General features: G+C 35.2%; 3 protein-coding genes and 1 long non-coding RNA gene across 8 annotated transcripts; 3 read left to right on the top strand and 1 right to left on the bottom strand.

Moving 5' to 3' along the window:
* Window positions 1–1,331: 1,331 nt before the first annotated feature.
* Window positions 1,332–2,924, top strand: LOC108215731 (heat stress transcription factor B-2a-like). The gene is made up of 3 exons (XM_017388285.2): window positions 1,332–1,532; window positions 1,626–1,879; window positions 2,015–2,924. Exons 2-3 carry the CDS (start codon window positions 1,634–1,636, stop codon window positions 2,756–2,758), a joined length of 990 nt encoding a protein of 329 aa, XP_017243774.1. The 5' UTR covers window positions 1,332–1,532; window positions 1,626–1,633; the 3' UTR covers window positions 2,759–2,924.
* Window positions 2,925–4,227: 1,303 nt separating this feature from the next.
* On the top strand, window positions 4,228–10,801 carry LOC135152415 (uncharacterized). The gene is made up of 4 exons (XR_010291530.1): window positions 4,228–4,631; window positions 5,921–6,183; window positions 6,889–10,129; window positions 10,416–10,801. It is a non-coding gene; the product is annotated as an uncharacterized LOC135152415 (long non-coding RNA).
* A 171-nt stretch (window positions 10,802–10,972) lies between these two features.
* On the bottom strand, window positions 10,973–14,605 carry LOC108215878 (protein ROOT PRIMORDIUM DEFECTIVE 1). 5 transcript variants are annotated; one of them, XM_064092672.1, is made up of 2 exons: window positions 12,852–14,605; window positions 10,973–12,717 (listed from the first exon to the last, which is right to left on the bottom strand). In XM_064092672.1, the coding sequence occupies exon 1, from the start codon at window positions 14,545–14,547 to the stop codon at window positions 13,174–13,176; it is 1,374 nt and encodes a 457-aa protein (XP_063948742.1). In that variant the 5' UTR covers window positions 14,548–14,605; the 3' UTR covers window positions 10,973–12,717; window positions 12,852–13,173. The 5 variants fall into 5 exon arrangements, with proteins under 5 accessions (XP_063948742.1, XP_017243973.1, XP_017243974.1 ...); XM_017388484.2 differs by having other exon boundaries at window positions 10,973–11,477; XM_017388485.2 differs by having other exon boundaries at window positions 10,973–11,460.
* A 4,337-nt stretch (window positions 14,606–18,942) lies between these two features.
* Window positions 18,943–22,129, top strand: LOC108215525 (RHOMBOID-like protein 3). Its single transcript, XM_017388002.2, has 5 exons — window positions 18,943–19,515; window positions 20,338–20,501; window positions 20,860–21,023; window positions 21,237–21,487; window positions 21,812–22,129. Exons 1-5 carry the CDS (start codon window positions 19,241–19,243, stop codon window positions 21,921–21,923), a joined length of 966 nt encoding a protein of 321 aa, XP_017243491.1. The 5' UTR covers window positions 18,943–19,240; the 3' UTR covers window positions 21,924–22,129.
* The last annotated feature ends 297 nt before the right edge of the window (window positions 22,130–22,426 follow it).

Raw genomic sequence — 22,426 nt, 5'->3', positions numbered from 1 at the left:
GTGAACTACTGCAAGAGATCAAGTGTTTTGTGTTTGTGCATATTGGCTTATGGTCAAAATGGTGTTTTGTGTGTGCATATCGGTATAGAATTTTCTCAACATCCATGCCCCTCTACCAGGCTTGAATCTTCAACCTCTTGTTACCAAGAGAAGAGGGGTATCCGCTAGGCTAAGCCTTGCGATGATATTAAATATTCTTTTGCTAAATAGACGATCTTACATTTTGGTACTCCAAACATGTTGATTTTTGTTCTATCGTCAAGTGTTTAAAAATAGAATCAAAATGTAATGTCACGAAATAAGTAGAATGAGCTGCCGGTTTAGGGACACTGCTAAAGGTCTTTCTACATATTCTCCTTGAGCTTGTAAAGCAGGAATGCAAGATCAAGACATGTTCAAGTCAATTGCTCAATGGCTGTGATTGAAGAGTTATCAGTAATCAGCCCCGATGCTCTGAAAATCGGCAAGGGCATCTTTCGCTAATGCTTGAATCAGCCACAGTGATCCTTCTATGGGAGTGAGAAAGTGGTATGTTTTGAGAAAGATTTGCATCTTATTGCCCAGATTCACAGGGCAGTTCTGTAATAAGATTTTTCTCCCAAAAATCGGTAATGATGTAAAACACGTCGAATTGATAAAATATCCTTATTACTTGAAATATATTTGTTCAAATAGAAAATAAAATTATAATTATCAAATCAACTAAATCTCGTCTAATATCAATTCTTTAAACTTAAAAATAAACTAGTGAAACTAGTAGGAGTATGGTCTTATTTCATTGCTTTCCGTTAAGAGATCTTCTTAAAAGTAAAGCGTCAAACTTAAATTATCGCATGTGATTTCTTATCTAATACTCCCTCCGTCCCTATTTATCTGTCCACTTTTAATATTTTCATGTATATTAAGAAAATTTAAGTTTGATAAGAAACTTCCATCAATACCCTATTTAATGCCTTAATTGTAGGAAAATACTAGTGGGATTACTCCATTATCCATTACAAATTTGATGAATCAGTGAATAATAGTCATGATATTTATAACTAGAAGAACAAAGTCAAAGACTCTTCAGGTTATTAAATGAAAATTTTTGCTTTGGTTATATAAATGGACAGATAAATAGGGATGGAGGGAGTAATAAATCGGGAAATCAACGATAGTAATTTTTAGTGCGGCACACAGGAATAATGTTTCAATATTCAATCCATTATCCATTAAATCCATTAAATATAAAAAGTAACGACCCAGTTATTAACTGACACGTATGAAAGTGGAAGAACGTTCTGGAGGAAACGTCACGCAAGGACCCCCCTTCTCGTTCTTTCTCTTCTCTTTACACTTTCCCCACCTCTCTCTCTCCCCTTTCTTCCACATTATTCTATTTTCCTTTTCTCCCCCTTTATCTCTCTCGCGAACCTTCTAGACTCACCACAATTATGCGCTTTCAAACTACCGCTCCCTCGCCTCTCAATTATTCCTTACCAGATCTGCTCTAATCACTCGTATACATTCACGTTTTTTTCTACACATTTCAGGTGCGTTTTCAAGCTTCTATTTCTTCAAATTTTGTTCGTGTATTTGTTTTTCGTGTTTATTTGATGTTGTTTTTGATGATTTGTGATGATCAGTGGATGCAATGGCTCCGCCGCCGGTCAATGGCGGAGAATCCAATACGGCCGAGTCTTCCAGATCTCTTCCGACGCCGTTTTTGACCAAAACGTACCAGCTCGTCGATGATGCTGCGATTGACGATATTATCTCCTGGAATGAAGACGGATCTACGTTTATCGTCTGGAATCCAACTGAATTTGCTCGAGATTTGCTGCCTAAATATTTCAAGCATAATAATTTCTCCAGTTTTGTCCGTCAGCTAAATACATATGTAAGTATGCATGATTTTGTTTATCAATCAGTTGAGAAATTATAGTTTTGTTGATGATTTTGTGCGGTAGTTAGTTGAGAAAAGTTAGTTTTTTTATCGATTAGAGGTTTTGAGAGATTAGTTTTGTTTACGTAGGGATTTCGCAAGGTAGTGCCTGATCGGTGGGAGTTTTCGAATGATTGCTTCCGTAGAGGCGAGAAACGTCTTTTACGTGATATTCAGCGTCGGAAAATTGCTAATTTAGCTGTTGCTACTGCTGCTTCTCAGCCACCAGCTGCTGCGGCTGCGGTTACTGTTGCAGTAGCATCACCTGTTCAGTTTGTGCGGACGATGTCACCGACTGATTCGGGCGAGGAACAAGTCATCTCATCGAATTCTTCACAGGCAATTGCTAATCAGCTGAATAGAGATTCAGTTCCGACTACTAACACAGAGCTTGTTGGTGAGAACGAGCGATTGAGGAAAGAGAATATGCAGCTCAACAAAGAATTGAGCCAGATGAAGAGCTTATGTAATAATATTTATGTAATGATGTCTAATTATGGTAATAATAATAGTAATAATACTAGTGCTAATCAGGCTGAGAGTAGTTCCAAGGAGCAGGCGGTTTTGAAACCACTGGATCTTTTGCCTTTGAAGCGGTACTGTGATGATCTAAAGATAGGAAATGCACGTTCAGAACCTGAGGAGGAGGATGAACGGAGTCCGAGATTATTTGGTGTTCCGATTGGGAGTAAACGTGCGAGAAGTGCTGAGGAGGAGGTGAAATCAGAGCCATTGGAAGCGGAGGACAACAGTGGTGGCGACCCTGGTGTTGATGATCAGGATAAGCCCTTGGGCTTGGGGCCATGCCAACAGCGAAGTGTGGCTTCTGATTAGATTAGGATTTTAGAATAGAAAATGTTGAAGCATGTGCTTCATGAGACAAACTTGTTTGAAGCTGAGGAAGCTTCTGTAACTTTAGTAATACTTCTCTCTTTATATTTGATGTTTGTGTAAAGAGTGGTAATATACAACTATGTATCTTAAGGTTCTTTTTGTGTTAGGTTTCTTTATTTGTTTTGAAATCTTTTTCCGGATTCTTTTGAAGTAGTAAAAAGGGAAAGCTAAGTGATTAAAGTTAGACCGAGCTTTCTAGTTAAAAGGTGTGTATGCTCGAGCGATGTAATCTTCACAGAAAGCGTCCCAGAAAGGAAAGGAAAGGAATTAGTGGAAGAGATGTCATAATAAATGGTTTGATAGCGAGTCTTGTTTAAATAATTTAGTCACTGAATAGTCATCAACCAGGAAGCAAGAACAATGAAAAATCACAACTGCTAGGGTCCTAGAGATAGATATGTAGACGGAGGGAATTTGAAATTGTACACTACACCTATTCATTCAGATAGTAGCGGAAACATAGGTGTGGGTAGGGTTGCAGCAGCAGATATATGTTCTCTTCATGTTACTTGAGCGATGGAAAAGAATAAATGTTGGCAGCAATGCAACATGTAGTTCGATAATGACACATGAATGGCTCTAGCTGTCATGTTGGCAGCACTGGAAAATGTACTTCCAGCCACGCGACAGATGAAGATTCTATTTAAAAGATCGAACACCTACAAGGTGGAGGTAACAGCAACATCAAATTGCTGGAAGTTTCTCTAGCGTAATGGTAACTTCAAACTGTAGAATGCAACAACTGTGCTGCCACTTCTAATATGTATACTACATCTTACCAAATTGTGCTGGTGCCGAATCCGGACATACATTCTGAGCGGTCTGCTAACTGTGACATGTTTGTCATGAAGATTTTTACATGTTCTTCTCTTTCAGGACAAGAACTTGGTATAGGAGACTATGTAAGATCACCTTTGTTCCTTCATTACACTGGGTAAATAAATGAACTTTCGAATCATATATATTTTACTTTTTTGGCTAGGTAACTTTCTAATCATATTTGAACTTACTTACTCTGCTTATATTTTATCTCCGGGAATCTCTCTGTCTATCTGTTATCTACAAGACTGCAACTTATGGGTTCTCTGAGTCATATTGTTCCAAGTAGGCAGCCACGTCAGATGTGTTAGGTCTCCGTTATTCATCCGTTAATCAGAATGATATAATGTATCATATACATATGCCTTCTTTTGACACTTCACTCTCGGTCTCCCCCACACTCCTCCATATTTGTTCTTCAACATCGCTTCTCTGTAGGGCGGTTTAGGATTCTAATATCGGCAAAAGCTTAGATGTAGCTTTGTGTGTTCTTCTCGTAGAATTCTGGTAAGCATAGCGATATTTATTGTGTAAAGTTTGATTGGCAATCACAGCAATCTTCTCGCTGCAACTCTTTTGCCCTTTCATAACTAGGGGTGAGCAAAACCGAACCGAAACCGAAAAACCGAACCGAACCGTACAATTTCGGTTCGGTTCGGTTTCATTTTTCTGAAAATTTCGGTTATTTCGGTTTTTCGGTTTGAACCGAAAAGAAGTTCGGTTCGGTTCGGTTTTTGATATAGTATTTCGGTTTAAACCGAAATAACCGAAATTTTTATTAAATCAAAAATAAATATATAATATATTACATATATACAGATAAGATAACCCCAGGAATTAGAATCTAATATCCCACTGGTCAGTTCTCTCATCTCCTGGGCTCTCCGACCCACCCAAACTCTAGCCTCCAACTCTCCATCATGAAACAAATCTGAATCATAGTAACACGAATCTTCTCATCTTCATCTCCTGGAGGCAGTAACTCAAACTCCAAGTTTGTATTCTTCATCTCTAATCTAATCTAACTATCTAAGACTAGCTTCTATGTCGTGCAGATGCAGCTTGAAAATCTGAGATGGGAAGCATTTTATTTCTTTTTGAACTTCACTGTACTTTTGTAATGTAAATCAGTAGATGCTAGACTGAGTTGTCCTATTTGTTTTAAAAATTTCGGTTTTTTCAAACCGAAACCGAAACCGAACCGAAATAATTCGGTCGGTTCGGTTCGGTCCAAAATAATAATTCGGTTCGGTTCGGTTTCAGAAAAAAGTCTAATTCGGTTTTCGGTTTTCGGTTTTTTCGGTTCGGTTCGGTTTTAAACCGAACCGACCGAATGCTCAGCCTAATTCATAACTCCAGATTATACTCTTAGCTGTCTACGTCCCTGCAAACAAATTCTTTTTATCTTGTAATTTGGGATTGCAGAAACTATATTAAAATTCAATCTACTATACCTGGCGCTTTGCCATTCGATCTCGTCGGATCTTTGAGTCAGATAAGAAGTCAGCATAATATTGATGTTCTGGGTGCATTCACCTTAGATTATCTATTCCATTAAGTGGTGTCTCCTGTACTGGTGGTTGAATTAATTTGGTTAAGACAATAATATTGTAGTCACTGCTTGTGATCAATTTAGGTTTATTTAACATTACTACACCTTGTATCTTGATGTGATTGACTATTGCATTCATAAAGCTTTTCAAATTGCAACCCTCTCATCGTGTATCAATCTATATTATCTATACACAGGCTCGCCTTTTACCATTTATGGTCACTATTTGGTTGAGTGCAACTGCACAAGTCAGAATCAAATTAGTTGAACCTCTGGTTGCATTTTTATCCCCAACATCTACTGTCTGCACTCTCTAGTCTTATTTTGTGTAAAGTTAATTTGATGCTTGCTTTTGAAATTAGCAACCTGAAATGCATTTTGTGAAATTACTGCTTTGTAGAGCAATGACTATGGCAATGGTTAAGCTTGGTTTCTCATGTTGGAACATTCTGGTGTAGCAGTGTCTGCTTGTGTTTCTTAATACCTTATCGTGCTTTATTTCGGTTGATTATGCGACTAGAGAAAATTATTTTTAAATAAGCATGAATGTACTATAGGCAAGATGGGAGCTATTTTAGCCTCCTGAATTCTTTATGTTGGTGGGAAGGATGTCACCATACAGTTTCTATATAAATTAGACATGATAAAATGATTGCAGTAGTTGGTCTTCTTTTTGAAATGTTTGATATTGTGATTACTAATTTCCTTTCGCTTGACTTTTCCAAAACCAGCCATGACTTCAAAGTACCCTGATTCGAGTTCTTGTATAATGTAAAATCATCATTGTATGGGTATTCTTGGCCAGCAAATGTTGCCACCACTACATCTGTCATGAAGCTACCTACGTCAGTTTTATCAACAAGACAACAACAGCAAGAGCATAATCAGTAACTAAGAGGCTGACCAAAAGGCGGTTCCTGAGAAGTCATCTAAAGCAAAGCCAGCCTCTGGAAAAGACAGTACATTTAGCTAAAAGGATGGGGATTTTGTGCAGGTATCAGTTGGTCTTAGAAGTATATTTATTTTTTCTCTCGCTAACTCCTTTTGGCTTAATATATGATTGTTTTTAGTTTATTATTGGCATGGACTTTCCTTTTCAGAATTGTGATTCCATTGTTCATTTAAATCAAAAAAATCTATTATGTGCTTGACATCACTATATATGTCATCTTTTGCATTTTGATGTTCATATGGATAAGAAGGAATTCTGACCAAACCTATTGAGTAGTCCTTTCTCAAAGAAATTTAATGTTCCTTACAGAATACAGATGGTTCATATACAGTAGTAAAATTAGAAGCACATGTTACTTTCTGTTTAAAACCTGTGCCTACTGAAGCTTTAGGTTTTATCTTTAATTGATGCCCCTGTCATTAATTGCATTAACTGGTACCGGTGCTATAAATAAGCAAAGATCAGCCACAATGATGGCTGCTGACGTGGGCCACAACCGCCACAACATAGCTATCTGTATACACTTCGTGGTCGGTTACTCGGATAGTCCACCTATTTGGTCTTGGCCTAGGCGAGTAGGCGTTGGCTTCTGTAACTTTATTCGAATAGAGCCTACAGTTAGTATTTTGGAGTTGATAAGTTGTAACAATTTGTTTGATACCTTGTATAAGCTTCATAATATATATAAGAATAGCTACTGCTACTCTTTTGTAGCCTATTTTAATTATGTTTTAATTATTGTTTCAGAATTCTGATCACATACTGCTTTTTAACTTCGTGGAGCAACATGAGGTATAGTAAGGGGATGGAACAAACTTAGTGTGTATGTACAAAGATTAGATATGAGATCAAACAGTTTCATCTAAAAGAAGTTGTTTCATGTCACTTAAAGGAAGGTTGTGTCTGCATCCTAGGGCCATAAATTGATATTTTCATTTACAGTCTGACCATAGAATTGATATAGTTCTAAGCCATGTGAATCTATTAGGTTGTGCTGGGACAAGTTTCCCTCAGTAATGTTAATCTACTAAATTTGAATAACATGCAGTGCACTTCTCATAAATGAGTAAGATTTTATTGGTGTGTGCACTATATATATGCCTATAATCTTTAAATTTGCGTGAAACCCTGGTATGTGGTATGCAGGGTGCTGGTCGACATCACGTCTTGGTCATGTCGCATGATCATTTTGTTTGTTATACCCTGGTTAACTTATTTCTATCCTACTTAAATATAATAAATTTACGTTTTTAATATAGCTTTATATGAAAACAGTTAGCCTGTTACAAAATACAAGTAGAAGAAAATATTTGGTACTTCATCACTTTGAAATTGGCGACTGTGCATTGCATTCATACATCCCTCATAACATCTTTTTATCCTCTTGTCTTCTCCTTATATATATACACGCGGAAAGCCAATATTGTCACATGTTGTTCCGATGCTGCAAATGAACTCAGTTGGGGACGACTGTGAGAGCCTATATGTGTAGGTTTACTTATGGATAGGAAGTTACATATTTGTGCATTTCAGAATTGTAGAGTTTGGGTGTAGATGTTTATATAATAGGAAGTTACACGAGAGAATGAGTACTAAGTGAGAAGATAATACAAGAATCTTGCGATTAGGTAAGTTATTTATCCTAATTGCCTGTAGATGTAGTTTGTAAGAGAAATTTATATTCTAATGAGTTGATGCTATTATATTTTTGCCAAGCAAAAACAGCCTCTCTCTTTTCTTTTTCCTTCCGCTAGAAATATCCATTTTTAGAAGCAAACTTATATAATAACAGAAGATTTGGAAACATATTATAAATCATGATTTTGTACTGAAAACAAAAAAAATGCATGAGATTAACAATTTGATTGTCTACCATAACCAAATAGTACTGTTCACGGTTTAGTTAAGAGATATCTAAAGTTCCATATAAGCATAACAATAGTGCTTCAATTCTTTCTTGTAAAAGAACATTAGAAAAGGTGATCTAGGAGAGTCCCGATCTTTAAATGTGGAGTATGTATTAGAGTTACTGGACCAGCAAACCAAGACTAGGGTTATAACCATATATTTCTTTTGCCATTATTTGATCAAGACTATGCTTAGTTTGAGATAAAAATAGCACCTCATGCAACAGTTCATGCATCAGTCAAGGCACCTATCTAATTGTTATAATTTTTTGCTTGATGTCTTCTTAAGCTATTTTCTAATTGCCCTTCAGAGCACATTAACCTAGAGTTATACAGTCTATTAGGACACTTCTTTTGGCATTTTTGATCGGATCAGGTAATCCTTCTAAAAGTTTATAAAACTTGTTTACTTAAACATTATAAGAGATCTCCTAGATATTAGTTGTCCCCATCTTTTTGTTGAAATTTGAATGCGATTGATCCATAGACGAATAATCAATTTTTATATGGGTGTCTTTCCCATCAATCAAAAGTTAGTTGCTCTGTATCATACAATAAGAAGTCGTAACAGTGAGTATTATACGTTGTGTCATCATTATGTTACATACGTTTCTTATATTACAGTTGCAACAACTATTAGGATTGTTTTAGCTTTTCTGAATGTGCCAATTTGAGGACTTGGTGAAAATGATTGGAAGATAGCAGCCACATTGGTAGTGACCACATTTAAAATATGTATGGCAGATCAAAAGTAGTGGTGAAAGGGGAGAGAGAAAAAAGCTCAAACAGAGCAACTTGCTGGTTGTTGACATTTTTTCCAACCTGTGGGAGGAGGAAGAATTTTTGATTGTATTGTGGCCAGAGTGCATCTGTAGTGCGCACAATTTTCAAAAATGTTCCAGGCATAAAGTTAATTCGTTGGGTTTGGTGTTGGCATTTAGTTTTACTGTCTTACATGATGAGTTCATTTTTAATTATTTGAATTGACTTATATACCTGATTTTTGTATGAAATGCCCTTGGTAATTTAGTATTATGATTTATGATGATATTGCAGGACCTTTATATAGAGATCTGGGGTTGGGAACCTATTTCCTGCAAACCTGAGCCTTTGGTATCATTGTTGCACTTGATTCTGTTTAGCTTGTATAGTGAATTAACTTCTATACCTGATTTTAGTATGCAATGGCTTGGGAGTTTAGTTTTATGATTTATAAGGCCTTTAGACAGATATCTGGTTCAGGAACTTATTTCCTGCGGATCAGAGCTTTTGGTGTCATTGTTGTAATTGATTTCTTCTCTCTCTTTTTTGCTATGGTTTAGGGTCTCTTTTGGTTGATGAATCATGGAACACAGTTGATGATGCTCCCTCTCGTGGGCCACTTGTAGTTTAGATAAACTGTGATGAATGCTCATTGCGGCACTTTACATATATTTAGATGTTTTAATATTGATTTTCATATACAAAATAAATGATAGAGTTAAGGTACATATACTATATACTTAGGTATGCCTTATCATTCATGCTTTAACTTTGGTCTTCTTCATTCGGGATTTTAAATGCGGATGCATATTAATGTTCTGTTGTGCTCGTTACTTGAACATTACACTTTCTGGGAAGAGTTGCAAGATTTTAACTGTTACCTTCTTGTGATGCTGAGTTAACTACTTAGGCACCAAGCTACCGAGGGCAGATGATTTGGAGCAGTACCCGAAAACATGTAGTTTTTTTTTTTTTTTTGCTAAATAAAACATGTAGTTGTGATGTGTTCAACATAGGTATGTTTCTCTGGTAAGCCTTTGCTTGTGACATTATCGTATGGTAATGTAGTGTTGTATTATCCGGGACTTTAACCATTGCTGATATGCAAAATTATTTAGAAAGATATCTCCTGATATAGAAAAAGAATATAAAAATTATGGTCTTTCTTGTTCGATTTTAAAGTGGCTCTTAACAATTCACATTGCTTAAATCTGATATGCAGGCATGCAGAATTGACATAATAAAATTTTATCTCTTTTGGATAGCATAAGGTTGTGTAATCTTCACGAGCCAATTGCCATTCTCATGAGCTCTATGAGGTATGTTAAGAATGAAAGAGAGGCATGTGCTTACAATCAAACACAGAAAAATGAGGAAAATGTTTTATTTTTAAAAAAATCAATTATTTTTGAAATATTTCAAATAAATATAAACACAGGAAAATCTGTATAATAGTTTCTCAAAAATCAAATAAACAAAAAAAATTCCTAGAAAATATTTTTTAAAGTTCAAACAAACGCAGGAAAAATCAGAAAACCTTTTCTTGGAAAATATTTTCTGACAAACAAACAGAGTCTAAGATATTTCTCAAAATATTTGTAGCAGTTGAAAAATCTGTGGTACCATCTCTCTGTAATCTTCTGCGTAAGGTGTAGCAGCCGGAGGAGTTGGAGATTTTGGACGAATCAGAATCTGGTAATGAAATGCGAGAGTAGTCAATTACAGGAAGCTCCTTATTTGGTTTTTTCTTGGTCAAGTTAGTCCTTGACTGTCAACTACAGTTAAAACAGTAGATGGTCATTATTTTTTGATTAGTACAGTGTGTTAAGAGATGGACAATCACCTTTATGATTCAACACCGGTCAACTACAAATTTATTTGTCTGAAATATGAGTTTTCAATCTCAGAATCTGCTATCATTTGGCTTGTGATTCCGTCCAATCTTCTTAGCAATTACTTACCAGATAGATAGAAGTACATCTTTAGTGCTACTCACTTTTGTGACATGCCTTAGTAACAAACATGGCCTTGGTTTCAAATTTTGAAGTCATTAACAAAACCATAGTTTTTTCATTTTTGAGCATAAGATAACATGTACATCTTCGGCAAAATAAGCAATACTGCATGTATACAATTCTAGAAGGATTCATTGAGAAATCTTTTATATTCTGCAATAACAGTATAACAATCCTATAAACCTAACAGCCTCAAAAGTGCCATCACTTCTGCACATTCAACTCAAGTTTTACAATTAAAAATTTCACAAATAAATCTAGAAGTGTTATATATGAAAAGTAGTATGGCCCTATTTGCCACGATGTGAACTGCAGTACTATTTATGAGAACACATCGCCACCTCAAATTTGACTTCATTGAATATATTCTCGTTGTCACATTTAAGCCTGAAAACAACCAAACTCCCAGAGCCATCAACGTCAGAGGAAGCTAGAAGATTTGAAAAATCAGTGTTAAAAGCAACCTTGTCAAGTTTCTAAGTACGAAGGCTGTCCGTCAGAAGGCCATACACCTAGAAAAGGAATGAGCTGAAGTGCATCAATGTCTTTAACTTTTATATGGTAGGAGTTCAGATGCCGGATCAGTTTCAAAAATCTTCAGGTAAGCTTCAAATTAATAGAGAAAAGGCTCAAATCTGCCAACACAGACATACTACAAAGGTAATAAGATACTGAAAATGGAGGTGAAAGAAACCAGACGCACACAGGATGTCCCTATATCCTGCCCTATACTTTTTAAATTTTAAACTTAAGACTAGGAAACTGTCAGAGAATAGTAAGAACGGGCAGATTAGGTTCCACCAAAAATCCACAGAAAAATAGCAGAATTTTGTTTAGGGCAAACTATAATGACCCATAAAACTTTACTATTACAATATTTAGAGGTACAGTTCCATTTGTTTCATAGAATATAACTTGATTTTGGAAAACATTTTGTTTGACTCTTTTTCTGAAAAATGTTTTATTGAAATATATCTTCCAATATAATATTTTGTACGGAAAATGTTTTTCATGAAAAATATATATGCCAACAAATTATTTTTCTCAAAAATGTTTTTATTCAAACAAAATTTCAGAAAAAAAACTGCAGAGATTTTTTCCCAAGAATATCGGGAGAAAATTTTTCACGAGAATTACACAAGAAAATTTTCCTGAGAATTTTCCGAGAAAATATTCCCCAGAATTTCTCGAGATGATTTTCCTGAGAATTTCTCGAGAAAAATTTCCTGAGCAAGAGAGAAAAAAATCCTAGGATTTCATCAAACAAACACATAAAAAAATATTTTCCTAGAATAAATTTTCTAGAGTTCAAACAAACACAAGAAAAGTCAGAAAACATTTTCCTGGAAAACAATATCTAACAAACAAATGGAGCCTAAAAGATTCTTCAATTTCAAAACCTACAGCTGGTAAATTAACAGAATTTTCCAATTTGTGGTGGTTCTAGATCTGGCTGTTTCTCTTCTACTTGCTAGTTGCAATCCTAGAAGACGTGGCATCTCTCTAGTTTATCCTATTCACTTGATTTAATCTGTCATCAAGTAATTAAATGTCTAAAACATACAGTTTTTATACAAGCTTCTTACTCTACAAGACTAAACAAGACAAATAAACCTTCTACAAGAAGAATTCTATGTGTAGTCCCTTTATTTGGTGGGCAAAGCTACGAATTTAGCAGAAAAAAGCTAAACAGACACACAGAGTGAAATCAATTCAATATTTCTAGTTTTAAAAATAGAAGCAGGGTAGGCAAATCAAATACACCATTAGAAAAATGAGATACTAGCGGTTGCATATATAAAGTTTAATAAGTCTCTAACTATAGAGCTAACGCTATTTCAGACTTTCACTTTCAGTCTCTGTGTCGTGCTCTGGAGCCTTGTAAATGTAAACTACGTAAAGATTGAAATTAAAAAATTATTCATGAATATTTAATTTGAAAAATGAAGAACGATCAATATGCATATAATTATAAGATTGGTTTACTGAAAACTGAATATAGTGAATGTAAACACAGATCGCGTACATGTTAAAGAAGCCGTCTCCAGTAGCTTTGTTCCACCTTGGCAGCTTTACCTTAACAGATATTGTACCAGATTTATACTTAAAAAAACTGCACTATGCCCACATAGTATGTTGGCATACGTCACAGCAAAAAAAGAGGAATACTTGATGCCAGAATATCATATCCTCCAAATGTTTTAGTTCCCGGTTTATGGGCCATGATATGAAGATTAAGTTCCCATTTCAACATAATTTTGTAACCCATGCACATGATATTTAATATTCCCATTCCTTAGTTATCACTTATCTTCATGTCCTCAAGTATAATATTAGTTGACCACATCCTATGTATCGGCTAATTCATCAGAACCATTATCCTCATCCGTGTAGTCAGATTCACATTCTACGTCCAAGTCAGAATTTCCTTCAACTTGCCCACATTGCTCAACAATATTTTGATCATCAAAAGGTCCCAAATCAGTCTCAACATGGTCTTCTTGAAAGCTCCGAGCTCTGTCATTTCTATCAGTCCTGTAACTAAGCAATTCACTATCGATAGGAGCTCTCCTAGGACTCGTCAATATTAAATCAGCCAATTTTCTCCTAGCCAAGTACAAACCATTTGGCTCAATCAAATCTCCCTTTTTATAAGCCTCCCTAAGAAAAACAGTATGAAGCTTCCCATGGTTCCCTCTCGTAGATATATAAAAAATTCCCTGATGCTGAAGCAAAAACTCCTTAAGCTTCTTGGGCAAATCCATAGCCATCCTAAAATGTGCAATCCTCTCCAAACTAATCTTCTTCTCAACGGTCAACGACAGGATTTCATGTATAGTTGCAACCGCTCTCTTCTCCATGCGATTTTGTGCCTCCAGAGATCTCAAATCGTAACCAGTCACATCCTCATAAGGCGACCAATACGGGAGCCTCTGCCATTTCCAAACAGCAATCTTATAATACTTGCTAATCTTAAACCCTGGAGGAAAATTAACAATAAACGAAAACCTAATATTCTCAGCATCAACTCCTTTCTCCCTATACTCTTTTTCCCTAAGTCTCTCAATCGCACAGACACTTAAATCCGGATCTCTCCCCACAACCTCAATGTACTTATTCCTAGTCTCATCCGCATCAAACAACCTAAAATACTCAGGATACTTAAGAACTACCGAGAATTCAAAATCATCAGGCAACCCCAAGTCTCTACGCGCAATCCTAACATGCTCAAGCCTAAGTCTTTTATTATTCGACAACAAAAGAAGCTTCCTAAGCCGCGTAACAGCATCGGGTATTTGAGCAATAAGGGCCTCATTTTCTAGTTCAATTTGATTAATCGCTTTTCGGGTAAGCCTACAATAAAGAATCCTTTGAACCGGGTGCTCAAAAATCTCGAAAACATGGGGAAATTTAAGCAAGAACCTGCCAGCATCAAATTGTTTAAATCCGAGACGCCGAGAAAGATTATCAAGACGAGAACTTGCGATCATACAATTGGGGTGACTGAGAATGAGGTCCTGAAATTTGATGACTTTGCGCATTTTCTTCTCAACTTCCATGTAATTGTCATAGCCATGGTCTCTTACTCTTTGTTGTTTCTTTGGGATTGAAGTTGATTGGGAATAAGGGCTTGTTTGGGTGAGGAGAAATGTAGGGATTAATGGGGATTGAGCTTTTGATTTTGAGATTGTAGTAGAATATGTTGATATGAATTTCTGCATTTTGGGGTTTAGGGTTTTGACTGAGGAATGATCAGTGAAATGTAAATTTGTCAAGGTGATTCAAATTCCTTGTATTTATGGGTCTCTGCCTAGAGAAAGCCCAGCCCATTATCTAGGCTAACTGAAAGAAGCTAATCCGTTTCAAATTAGACGACGTAGTTCGACTTCGTGCATACGTCCGTTCACCGCATAATTATATTATTTATTTTTAGAATTTCATTTTTGTAAATGAAAATTAAAATATGAAATTTTTGTTTATAAAAGAAAAACTGAAAAAAATAATTTCAAAATTAGACGATCAATGCACCTTAAGTTACGTGCTCAAAATCAGTTAGCTAATCTAATTTAGAATGGAGGGAGTAATTTAGCTCACCACTTACCAGGATCAATATTTTTCAAAAAAGATATGGAAAAAATTATTTAGTAAAATTAAAATAGCTTTTCTGATATCAATGTTTGGCATAGAATTTATTATTAGAAAATATAGAATTTGTGAAAAAAGGATGCTTTCTAGTTTTTACAAAAATTTTGTCAAATTTTTTGTTATCAAAATTCAAACATTATTAAAGTTATTAATTTATTATATTACACCTCAAAATATTCGTGTGTAGAGTTTTTAAAAGAATATTTTTCCTCAAGTCACAAGCGAGACCGGCAATTATAATAGACCAAGAGAAGGTCCTTGAGATGCTCGGTGTTAACCCGTTTATTAAATGATCGGACATTCTTAAAAGGTAAAGATAACGAGTTGCGATTCTGAAACTTGGATATCATAGACACAACTGCGTGTGGGAGTGAAAGGGCAACAGTAGCGAGAAAGGATGATAGCGACGACGGTTGTTTAAGATCAGTGAGGGGTCTGTTAGGTGATCTCGAGAAAGAAGGGCGTTAATTATAATGTTAATTTAATTATAATGTTAATTGAGGGTGTTAATTGTGTCACTAATTGAGGGTATTAAATGTGTCTTAATTGTTTCATTTATGAGTGAAGCTAAAAAGTGAAATGACATATCAAAAATAAAAAATATAGCCAATGTCTTGAAAATATCATACTCCAACCATCTCCACAAGTTGTCTATAATTTTAGCAACCTCCTACGAATAACTATATTTGTCGAATCTCTACATGTCTGAAGAAATCTACAGAAAAATTACTAGCCAACTAATATAACCAATATCAGCGAAACACAATGTTTTACATGTTCAATTTAACCACAAATTATAGCCAGCATCATTATAGATGCTCTCAGTTGTTTGATCACAACACAAGATGTTTTTTCTTCTATTTTTGACTTTTTGTACAAGTATATTAGTATAGTTTAAGACAATAAACAAACCGAGTCAAATTTATCGAACTCTTTTTGTTGTCTAATTCGAGCTCCTAAAGAACCATATCAAATTCGAATTGTTTGTGAACAATTCAAGTTTGAGTCGAGTAGTTCGTGAAAATTTAATTTTTTTTCTTAAAAAATCAATTAATATTTTAAAAAATTTATAATATTTTTTGAATATCCAATCATACATATATTGTGACATACTTATTGTAATGATGTTAGAAAAATATTGAAAAATAAAAATATATTTAATATAAAATTTTAGTAGTCAACTACTCAAACCTACTTTAAACAAGTGACACTGCTATTTGAAGTTCAGTTGACTGCTCGTAAATATAAATTATTTTATATCAAAAGACCCACTCATTCTGTTCAAAAATCTCACCAAGACCACCCATTAAAAAACCATATCATTTAAACCACTAAATTGAGTATATATATCATTCCTTTTGATGATGTCATGGTAATTGACGAAGAACGTTAAGTTTTTAAACTGTGTCCTAATTCAAACTTGAGGGGTCGAATTTATGACCTCCCAAATTCATTTTATCCTGAATGAATAGTTTGATTAAGGCCTTTTATTCTACTTACATGTTTTTATTAGGTTGGCCCGATTAATCAATTTTATTTTTTTTATTCTAGATGCCATGTCGGATGCATGCCGGAAGCAACGTTGATGAACACGTCAACTTTAAAATGGGTCAGAAATTTTAAAAACTTAACATTTTCTATCAATTACAATAACATCATCAAATAGGATGATATATATACTCAATTTAGTGGTCTAAATGATATAGTTTTTTTAATGAGTGGTCTAGGTGAGATTTTTTAGCAGAATGAGTGACCCCTTTGATATAGGGCTGGCAATATCAGACACGACCCGAACCCGACCCGAACCCGACCCAAACCCGTAACCCGATTTACTGAGACAAAACCCGAAAGTGACCCGAAAATCACCCGTTTTGACACGAAATGGACCCGACATGACCCGAAATTCTAATTTCGTTTCTAATAACTTCAATTTTCAGTTTTATTCAATTTTAAGTGATTTTAGCTTGACCCGAAATCGACTCGAAATTGACCCGATTGCTGACACGAACACGACCCGTTACCCGAAACTGCCACCCCTACTTTGATATAAAATCCTTTTTGTAAACTAGTATTTTTATTAAATTTAAGAACCGATTCGGTTTGTCATGACCGCGTGATGGGGCAGCTTTGCGTTTGCTAATTGCTATTGCTGAGCTAGTTGAGTCTTGGGACGTAGCGTTTGCTTTGTTTACAGACTAGCCAACTAACCCCTTACCAAACCCAAACGAGTTAAATATCAAAGTGGTCATTGAAGTGGAGGTCATATATCACTTTGCTTACTAATCTTATTGGGGTCTCATTTCATTCATTAAAGTCTCAATAAATATCAATTAAGTACTTCCAAATTTCAGTTCAAGAAGTAAAAATATTATTTATAGAATTTGACACATTATTTTTGAATACTACACAACCAAGTAAAAAGTTATGACTTCTACTATCTATGATAATATATTTAGATTTTTTAAATTTTATTTACTATTTATTTTTTATTATATAAATACAATTTTTTGTTTTAATTAAAAATAAATACTATATAAAATTGATAAAATCTGAATATATTGTCATAAATGCTAGAAGCTATAACCTTTTAATTGGTTGTGGTAGTATTTAAAAATAATGTGTCAAACTCTCTAAATAATATTTTTACTCCTTGAATTGAAAATTTGAGGTACTTGATTGATATTTATTGTGACTTTAATGATTGAAATGAGACCCCGATAAGATTAATGAGCAGAGTGATATATGACCTCCACTTCAGTGACCATATTGATATTTAACCCCTTACCAAACTTCGCAACGACATGTCAAACAAACTGACGCAACAGCACTTGCGTATTATAATAAACTATATCAAAGTCGTTCGTTCGTGAACAAACTCAACTCGAACTTGCTTAAAATTGATTTGATTTACTATAGAGTTTGAATAAAAATTATATTTATTAAGAAATTCGATGTTGAAATAATCGACTACGTTGTTTTCCGCTCATACTATAGATTGTGATCGAGAAATCGAGAATACGAGAAAGTTCCGGGTGCGGTTGTGTCTTGGTCTGCATCTCAACTCACACGCGTCCTTTATCTCTGTTTTGCTTCTCCTGGACGAGCAAGTGCCCTGGAATACGTGGACGCCTTTCATTCGTTTTGGTGCCAATTGTCATCATCATAAACAACCGCGGCTTTTGCGTGTTTTGGTAATTTTAAGTTGGTCCGATTCCCCAAGTTAACTGTCTTGTCTTCACCTTATGGAGTCGAGTATCTCGTCGCTTCGAAAATTTTCCTCGCCCAGGAAGTTCGAAGTTCATATTTTAAACAGTATCTACATAATTCTAGACTCCCTCCGTCGCCCGAGGAATCCCTCTTTTTTAGCTGTCTTGTTTTGTTTTATTTTTGTTGGTCAAATTGACTAACTTTTGACAAAGATTATAAATTACCTCTTATTATTTTAAAAAATTGAAAATTACATTTTAAAATATATTAAAAGTTATTTCCGGTGACATATTTTTTTATTTTTTTCAATTGATAAATTATTAATAAATTTCAGTCAAATTTTGGTCAATTTGACCAGCACAATACCAAAAGTGACAAGTAAAAAGGGACACGAAGACGGGATATATATCTTAGTATTTCTATATACTTTTGTAATTTTTTTTGAATTTTTATATTGAAAATTTAAAATCTAAAATTTTAGTAAGATAAAGAAAATTTTAAAAATAAATTATATAATTATACCTTTATAAAAATATTGAAATCTGTATCAAGCAATGATATGAAAATGTATGAAACTAAATGAGACAGAAGAAGTAGTATTATATAAATTGTGGTTTTATTATATTAATCAACTCTAATTCTTAATTTTAAAATTTAATTACAAATTTAACACATAAATTTATTAGATTAAAAACAAGATCAAATAACTGCACTTGTGTTGTGTCGGTCTTAATATTATAGCGCAGATTAAAAGAACAATCAACAAACGGCAAACCCATAAAAATAAAAATAAATTAGTTGCGGAGCAGCTGTTCATATCCAGGTCATGATCCGCTGTGCTGACGCCCACGCCAAACCAGAGTAAAGCAATACCAGTAGAAGTGACAGCTCATCACGACAGCTCACCCAAGTCCGCGCTAAAATCTGGTCACGACCACCCCCTCCCACGTTAATCTCCCCTTCCTCCTCCTCAATATCCCTGTCTTGTCCTAACCACTTTTACACATAACTACTTGAACCTATACATACAACCCTTTCACCTATACTTACACAAAACAAAACATGAGGAGTGACTTAGAGAGAGGAGGCAAAGACAGAGCAGTGAATAACTACGCGGCCTCATCGTACGGTGTTGACGAGAGGGAGTCGCAGTGGACATCATGGCTCATACCCATGTTTGTAGTTGCCAACGTGGCGATGTTTATTATTACTATGTTTGTGAATAATTGTCCTCATCATCACTACGATCGCGATGGGAAGTGCGTTGCGAGGTTTCTGGGCCGGTTCTCGTTTCAGCCCACCACTGATAATCCTCTCTTCGGCCCATCTTCTCATACGTAAGCGTTCTTCTTCATTACCCACTTGTCTTAATTGAAGTAATTATTGGTAATTGCTGATTTGTACAGTTTAATTTGGTGATTTGTGTGGGAATTTAGTTGTTTGTATTAGACTAGTTTTATGCTGTGAAGAAATTATCAATAGTGTTTGTTTTGAGATTCTAGGGATCATATTGGTATGTAAAGGGCTGGTGAGGATTTGTCTGAGGTATTTGTGATTGTTTTCATTGGTTTTGTGTCTAAATTGCTTGCTACCTGTTCGATTTGGGTTATTAACCGAACCTGCCTGGTAGTTATTCTACTCGGAGCGGGGTTGTATGAAATCTCTACCCTAGAATAAAGATGTGGTTTTTGTTAAGAATTCAGCTTGAATTGGGGATGGATCTTGATGATTATAAGTTGCACATTTATGACAGTGATCATTCTTATAAATTAATAATATCAGATTCTAGGCCGCTAATAGTTTGGAAAGTCTTGCTAATGCTATAGATAGAATGTTTCGTAGACAGGCAAATCCGCAGACTTTCAATCATGAACTATTAATACTGTTCTATGTGTTGTTGACATTATATGTACTACTACGAGGATTACACAATTTTGTAGTGATCCGTTTCTTTGTGGCGGTTTTTTATTGGCACTGCTAGTATAACGGTCTTATAGTTTTGGAGACTTGATAAACTGGTCAGGACCTGATTCATTAAGTTGTCTTTTTTTGTTTTAACGTTTTCCTTCTTACGGCCGACATTTATCTATGTGTACTTTTATAGCGTCAGAAAACATGTTTTTTCCGAGGATTCCAATTTCTAATTTTGTTTTGATTAGACTGGAGAAATTGGGGGCACTTGAGTGGACAAAAGTGGTGCATAAGCACCAAGGATGGAGGCTCGTTACTTGTATGTGGCTGCATGCTGGGATCATTCATCTGGTAGTAAATATGTTTAGTCTTGTCTTCATCGGCATACGTCTCGAACAACAGTTTGGCTTTGGTAAGCTATGTTGTCCTTTTATTAGCATTGAGAATATTAGCTCAGGGAAACGTCAGATTCGCTATTCACTTGTTGATGTTATCTTAAATTTGACACACAGGAGCATTTATGAAGTAAAACCTGCTCTTCGTTTACTTTTTAAAAAACAGGAATTTCATTATATTCTAATTTTATAGTGAAAAGGTTCCTGAGTCTGGCATCACTATGTCATTTAAGTCAGGATCTGATTATAAAAAGGGAGATGCTAACTTACCTTTGCTTAAACTCTCAGAAACCTGATAGTTGGAACACTTATAGTGTAAAGAGGATATATGTTCTTATATTGTCTTTTTGACTCTGTATATTTGCATGTTGGCAGTGCGAATTGGAGTCATCTATTTATTCTCAGGACTTGGAGGAAGTATACTTTCTGCATTATTCATCCACAATAGCATCTCTGTTGGTGCTTCTGGTGCTTTGTTTGGTCTACTAGGTGCGATGCTTTCAGAACTTTTAACGAACTGGACCATTTATTCCAACAAGGTGAGTTGATAACTTTGCAATTTTATCTATCATGTATTTACTGTTAGTCTGTAACTATGAAATTTCTTAAGCAAACAAAATATACTTTGTTCTTCACATTATCTTAATAGAGTGCTTCATAATTTTCTTAGCGTTGGACTTTTGTGGGCTTTCTGATTCCATGCCAATGGACTCGTGCATATTTGCTAAATCTGCTCCTATTTTTGATATCAGGCTGCAGCAATCATTACACTATTGGTTATTGTAGTAATTAATCTAGCAGTTGGACTTCTCCCACATGTTGATAATTATGCCCATATTGGTGGATTCTTGTCGGGCTTTCTCCTTGGCTTTGTCTTTCTGCTCCGTCCTCAATATGGGTGGGTGCGGCGTAGTAGTCTTCCAGCTGATGTTCGTGCCAAATCTAAGTACAAGGGCTATCAATATGTGTTGTGGTTGGTGTCTTTGATCCTACTCATTGCAGGGTGAGTCAATAAGTTGTATATACAGTTCGATCAGCTGTAATTGTGCATAATACATCTTAAACAAGATGCAATTCTCTGTTACTTTTTTCTTAGCCGCTCATCTCGTAGGAAAACCGTGATTTTGCGTCATCAAGTTGTTCTATATTAAACCACTAACTTGTTTATTTTCTTAGGCAAGGACATGTTTTTTTTTTTTTATCAAACTAGCTGTGTCCCGGTCAAAGATTTCCATTTTAGTTTCTTAAAATGCTGCTGCGGTCCATTAATGATTTGAGCACTACCAGTGTTCCTGCCTTTTCTCACTCTATTTTGCAAACCTTGCAGGTTTACAGTTGGATTGGTGATGCTGTTCAGAGGTGTAAATGGAAATGATCACTGCGACTGGTGTCGGTATTTGGATTGCATATCTACCTCCAAGTGGAAGTGTGACAGATGATAAAGCTATACCAACTCCCCCAACAGGATGCATACTCTGCCACTTAGGATAGTTTAGGCTTTTATGAGTTGCGTTTCTTGGTTGCTCTTACCACTGTGAATTGTTAGTCTGCTTACTGTATATTCTCAGACTGCCTAGTAAAATAGATATATGTTGATTATTGTATTTGTATTATTTTATAATCGAATTCGTTTGGAGTGCTATCATATGATGAGGCTTTGACCCATAAATCAGTAATCTTAATGCATCTGTAGATATTAGAGTTTGATTAAGTAGATGGATAAAAATGAGTACAACAGGCATAGAGGAATATCATCTGCAAATGTTTATGGTGATAATGAGAAATGTGATAAGATCCTCTAGGTAAACACAGGGATCTGCAAATGTTTATGGAGTTTGATTAGGGCAACATGTTCGTCTTTATTTCATTCATCGTTGCTTTAAGAATTTCCTCTGATCTGCATTACATTACATCCCTAAGTTGCAGCAGAGGATCTCTCAAC

The sequence above is a fragment of the Daucus carota genome, chromosome 4 (assembly GCF_001625215.2).
Source record: "Daucus carota subsp. sativus chromosome 4, DH1 v3.0, whole genome shotgun sequence".
Classification (NCBI taxonomy): Eukaryota; Viridiplantae; Streptophyta; class Magnoliopsida; order Apiales; family Apiaceae; genus Daucus; species Daucus carota.
This window is presented reverse-complemented; position numbering and strand designations above follow the sequence as displayed.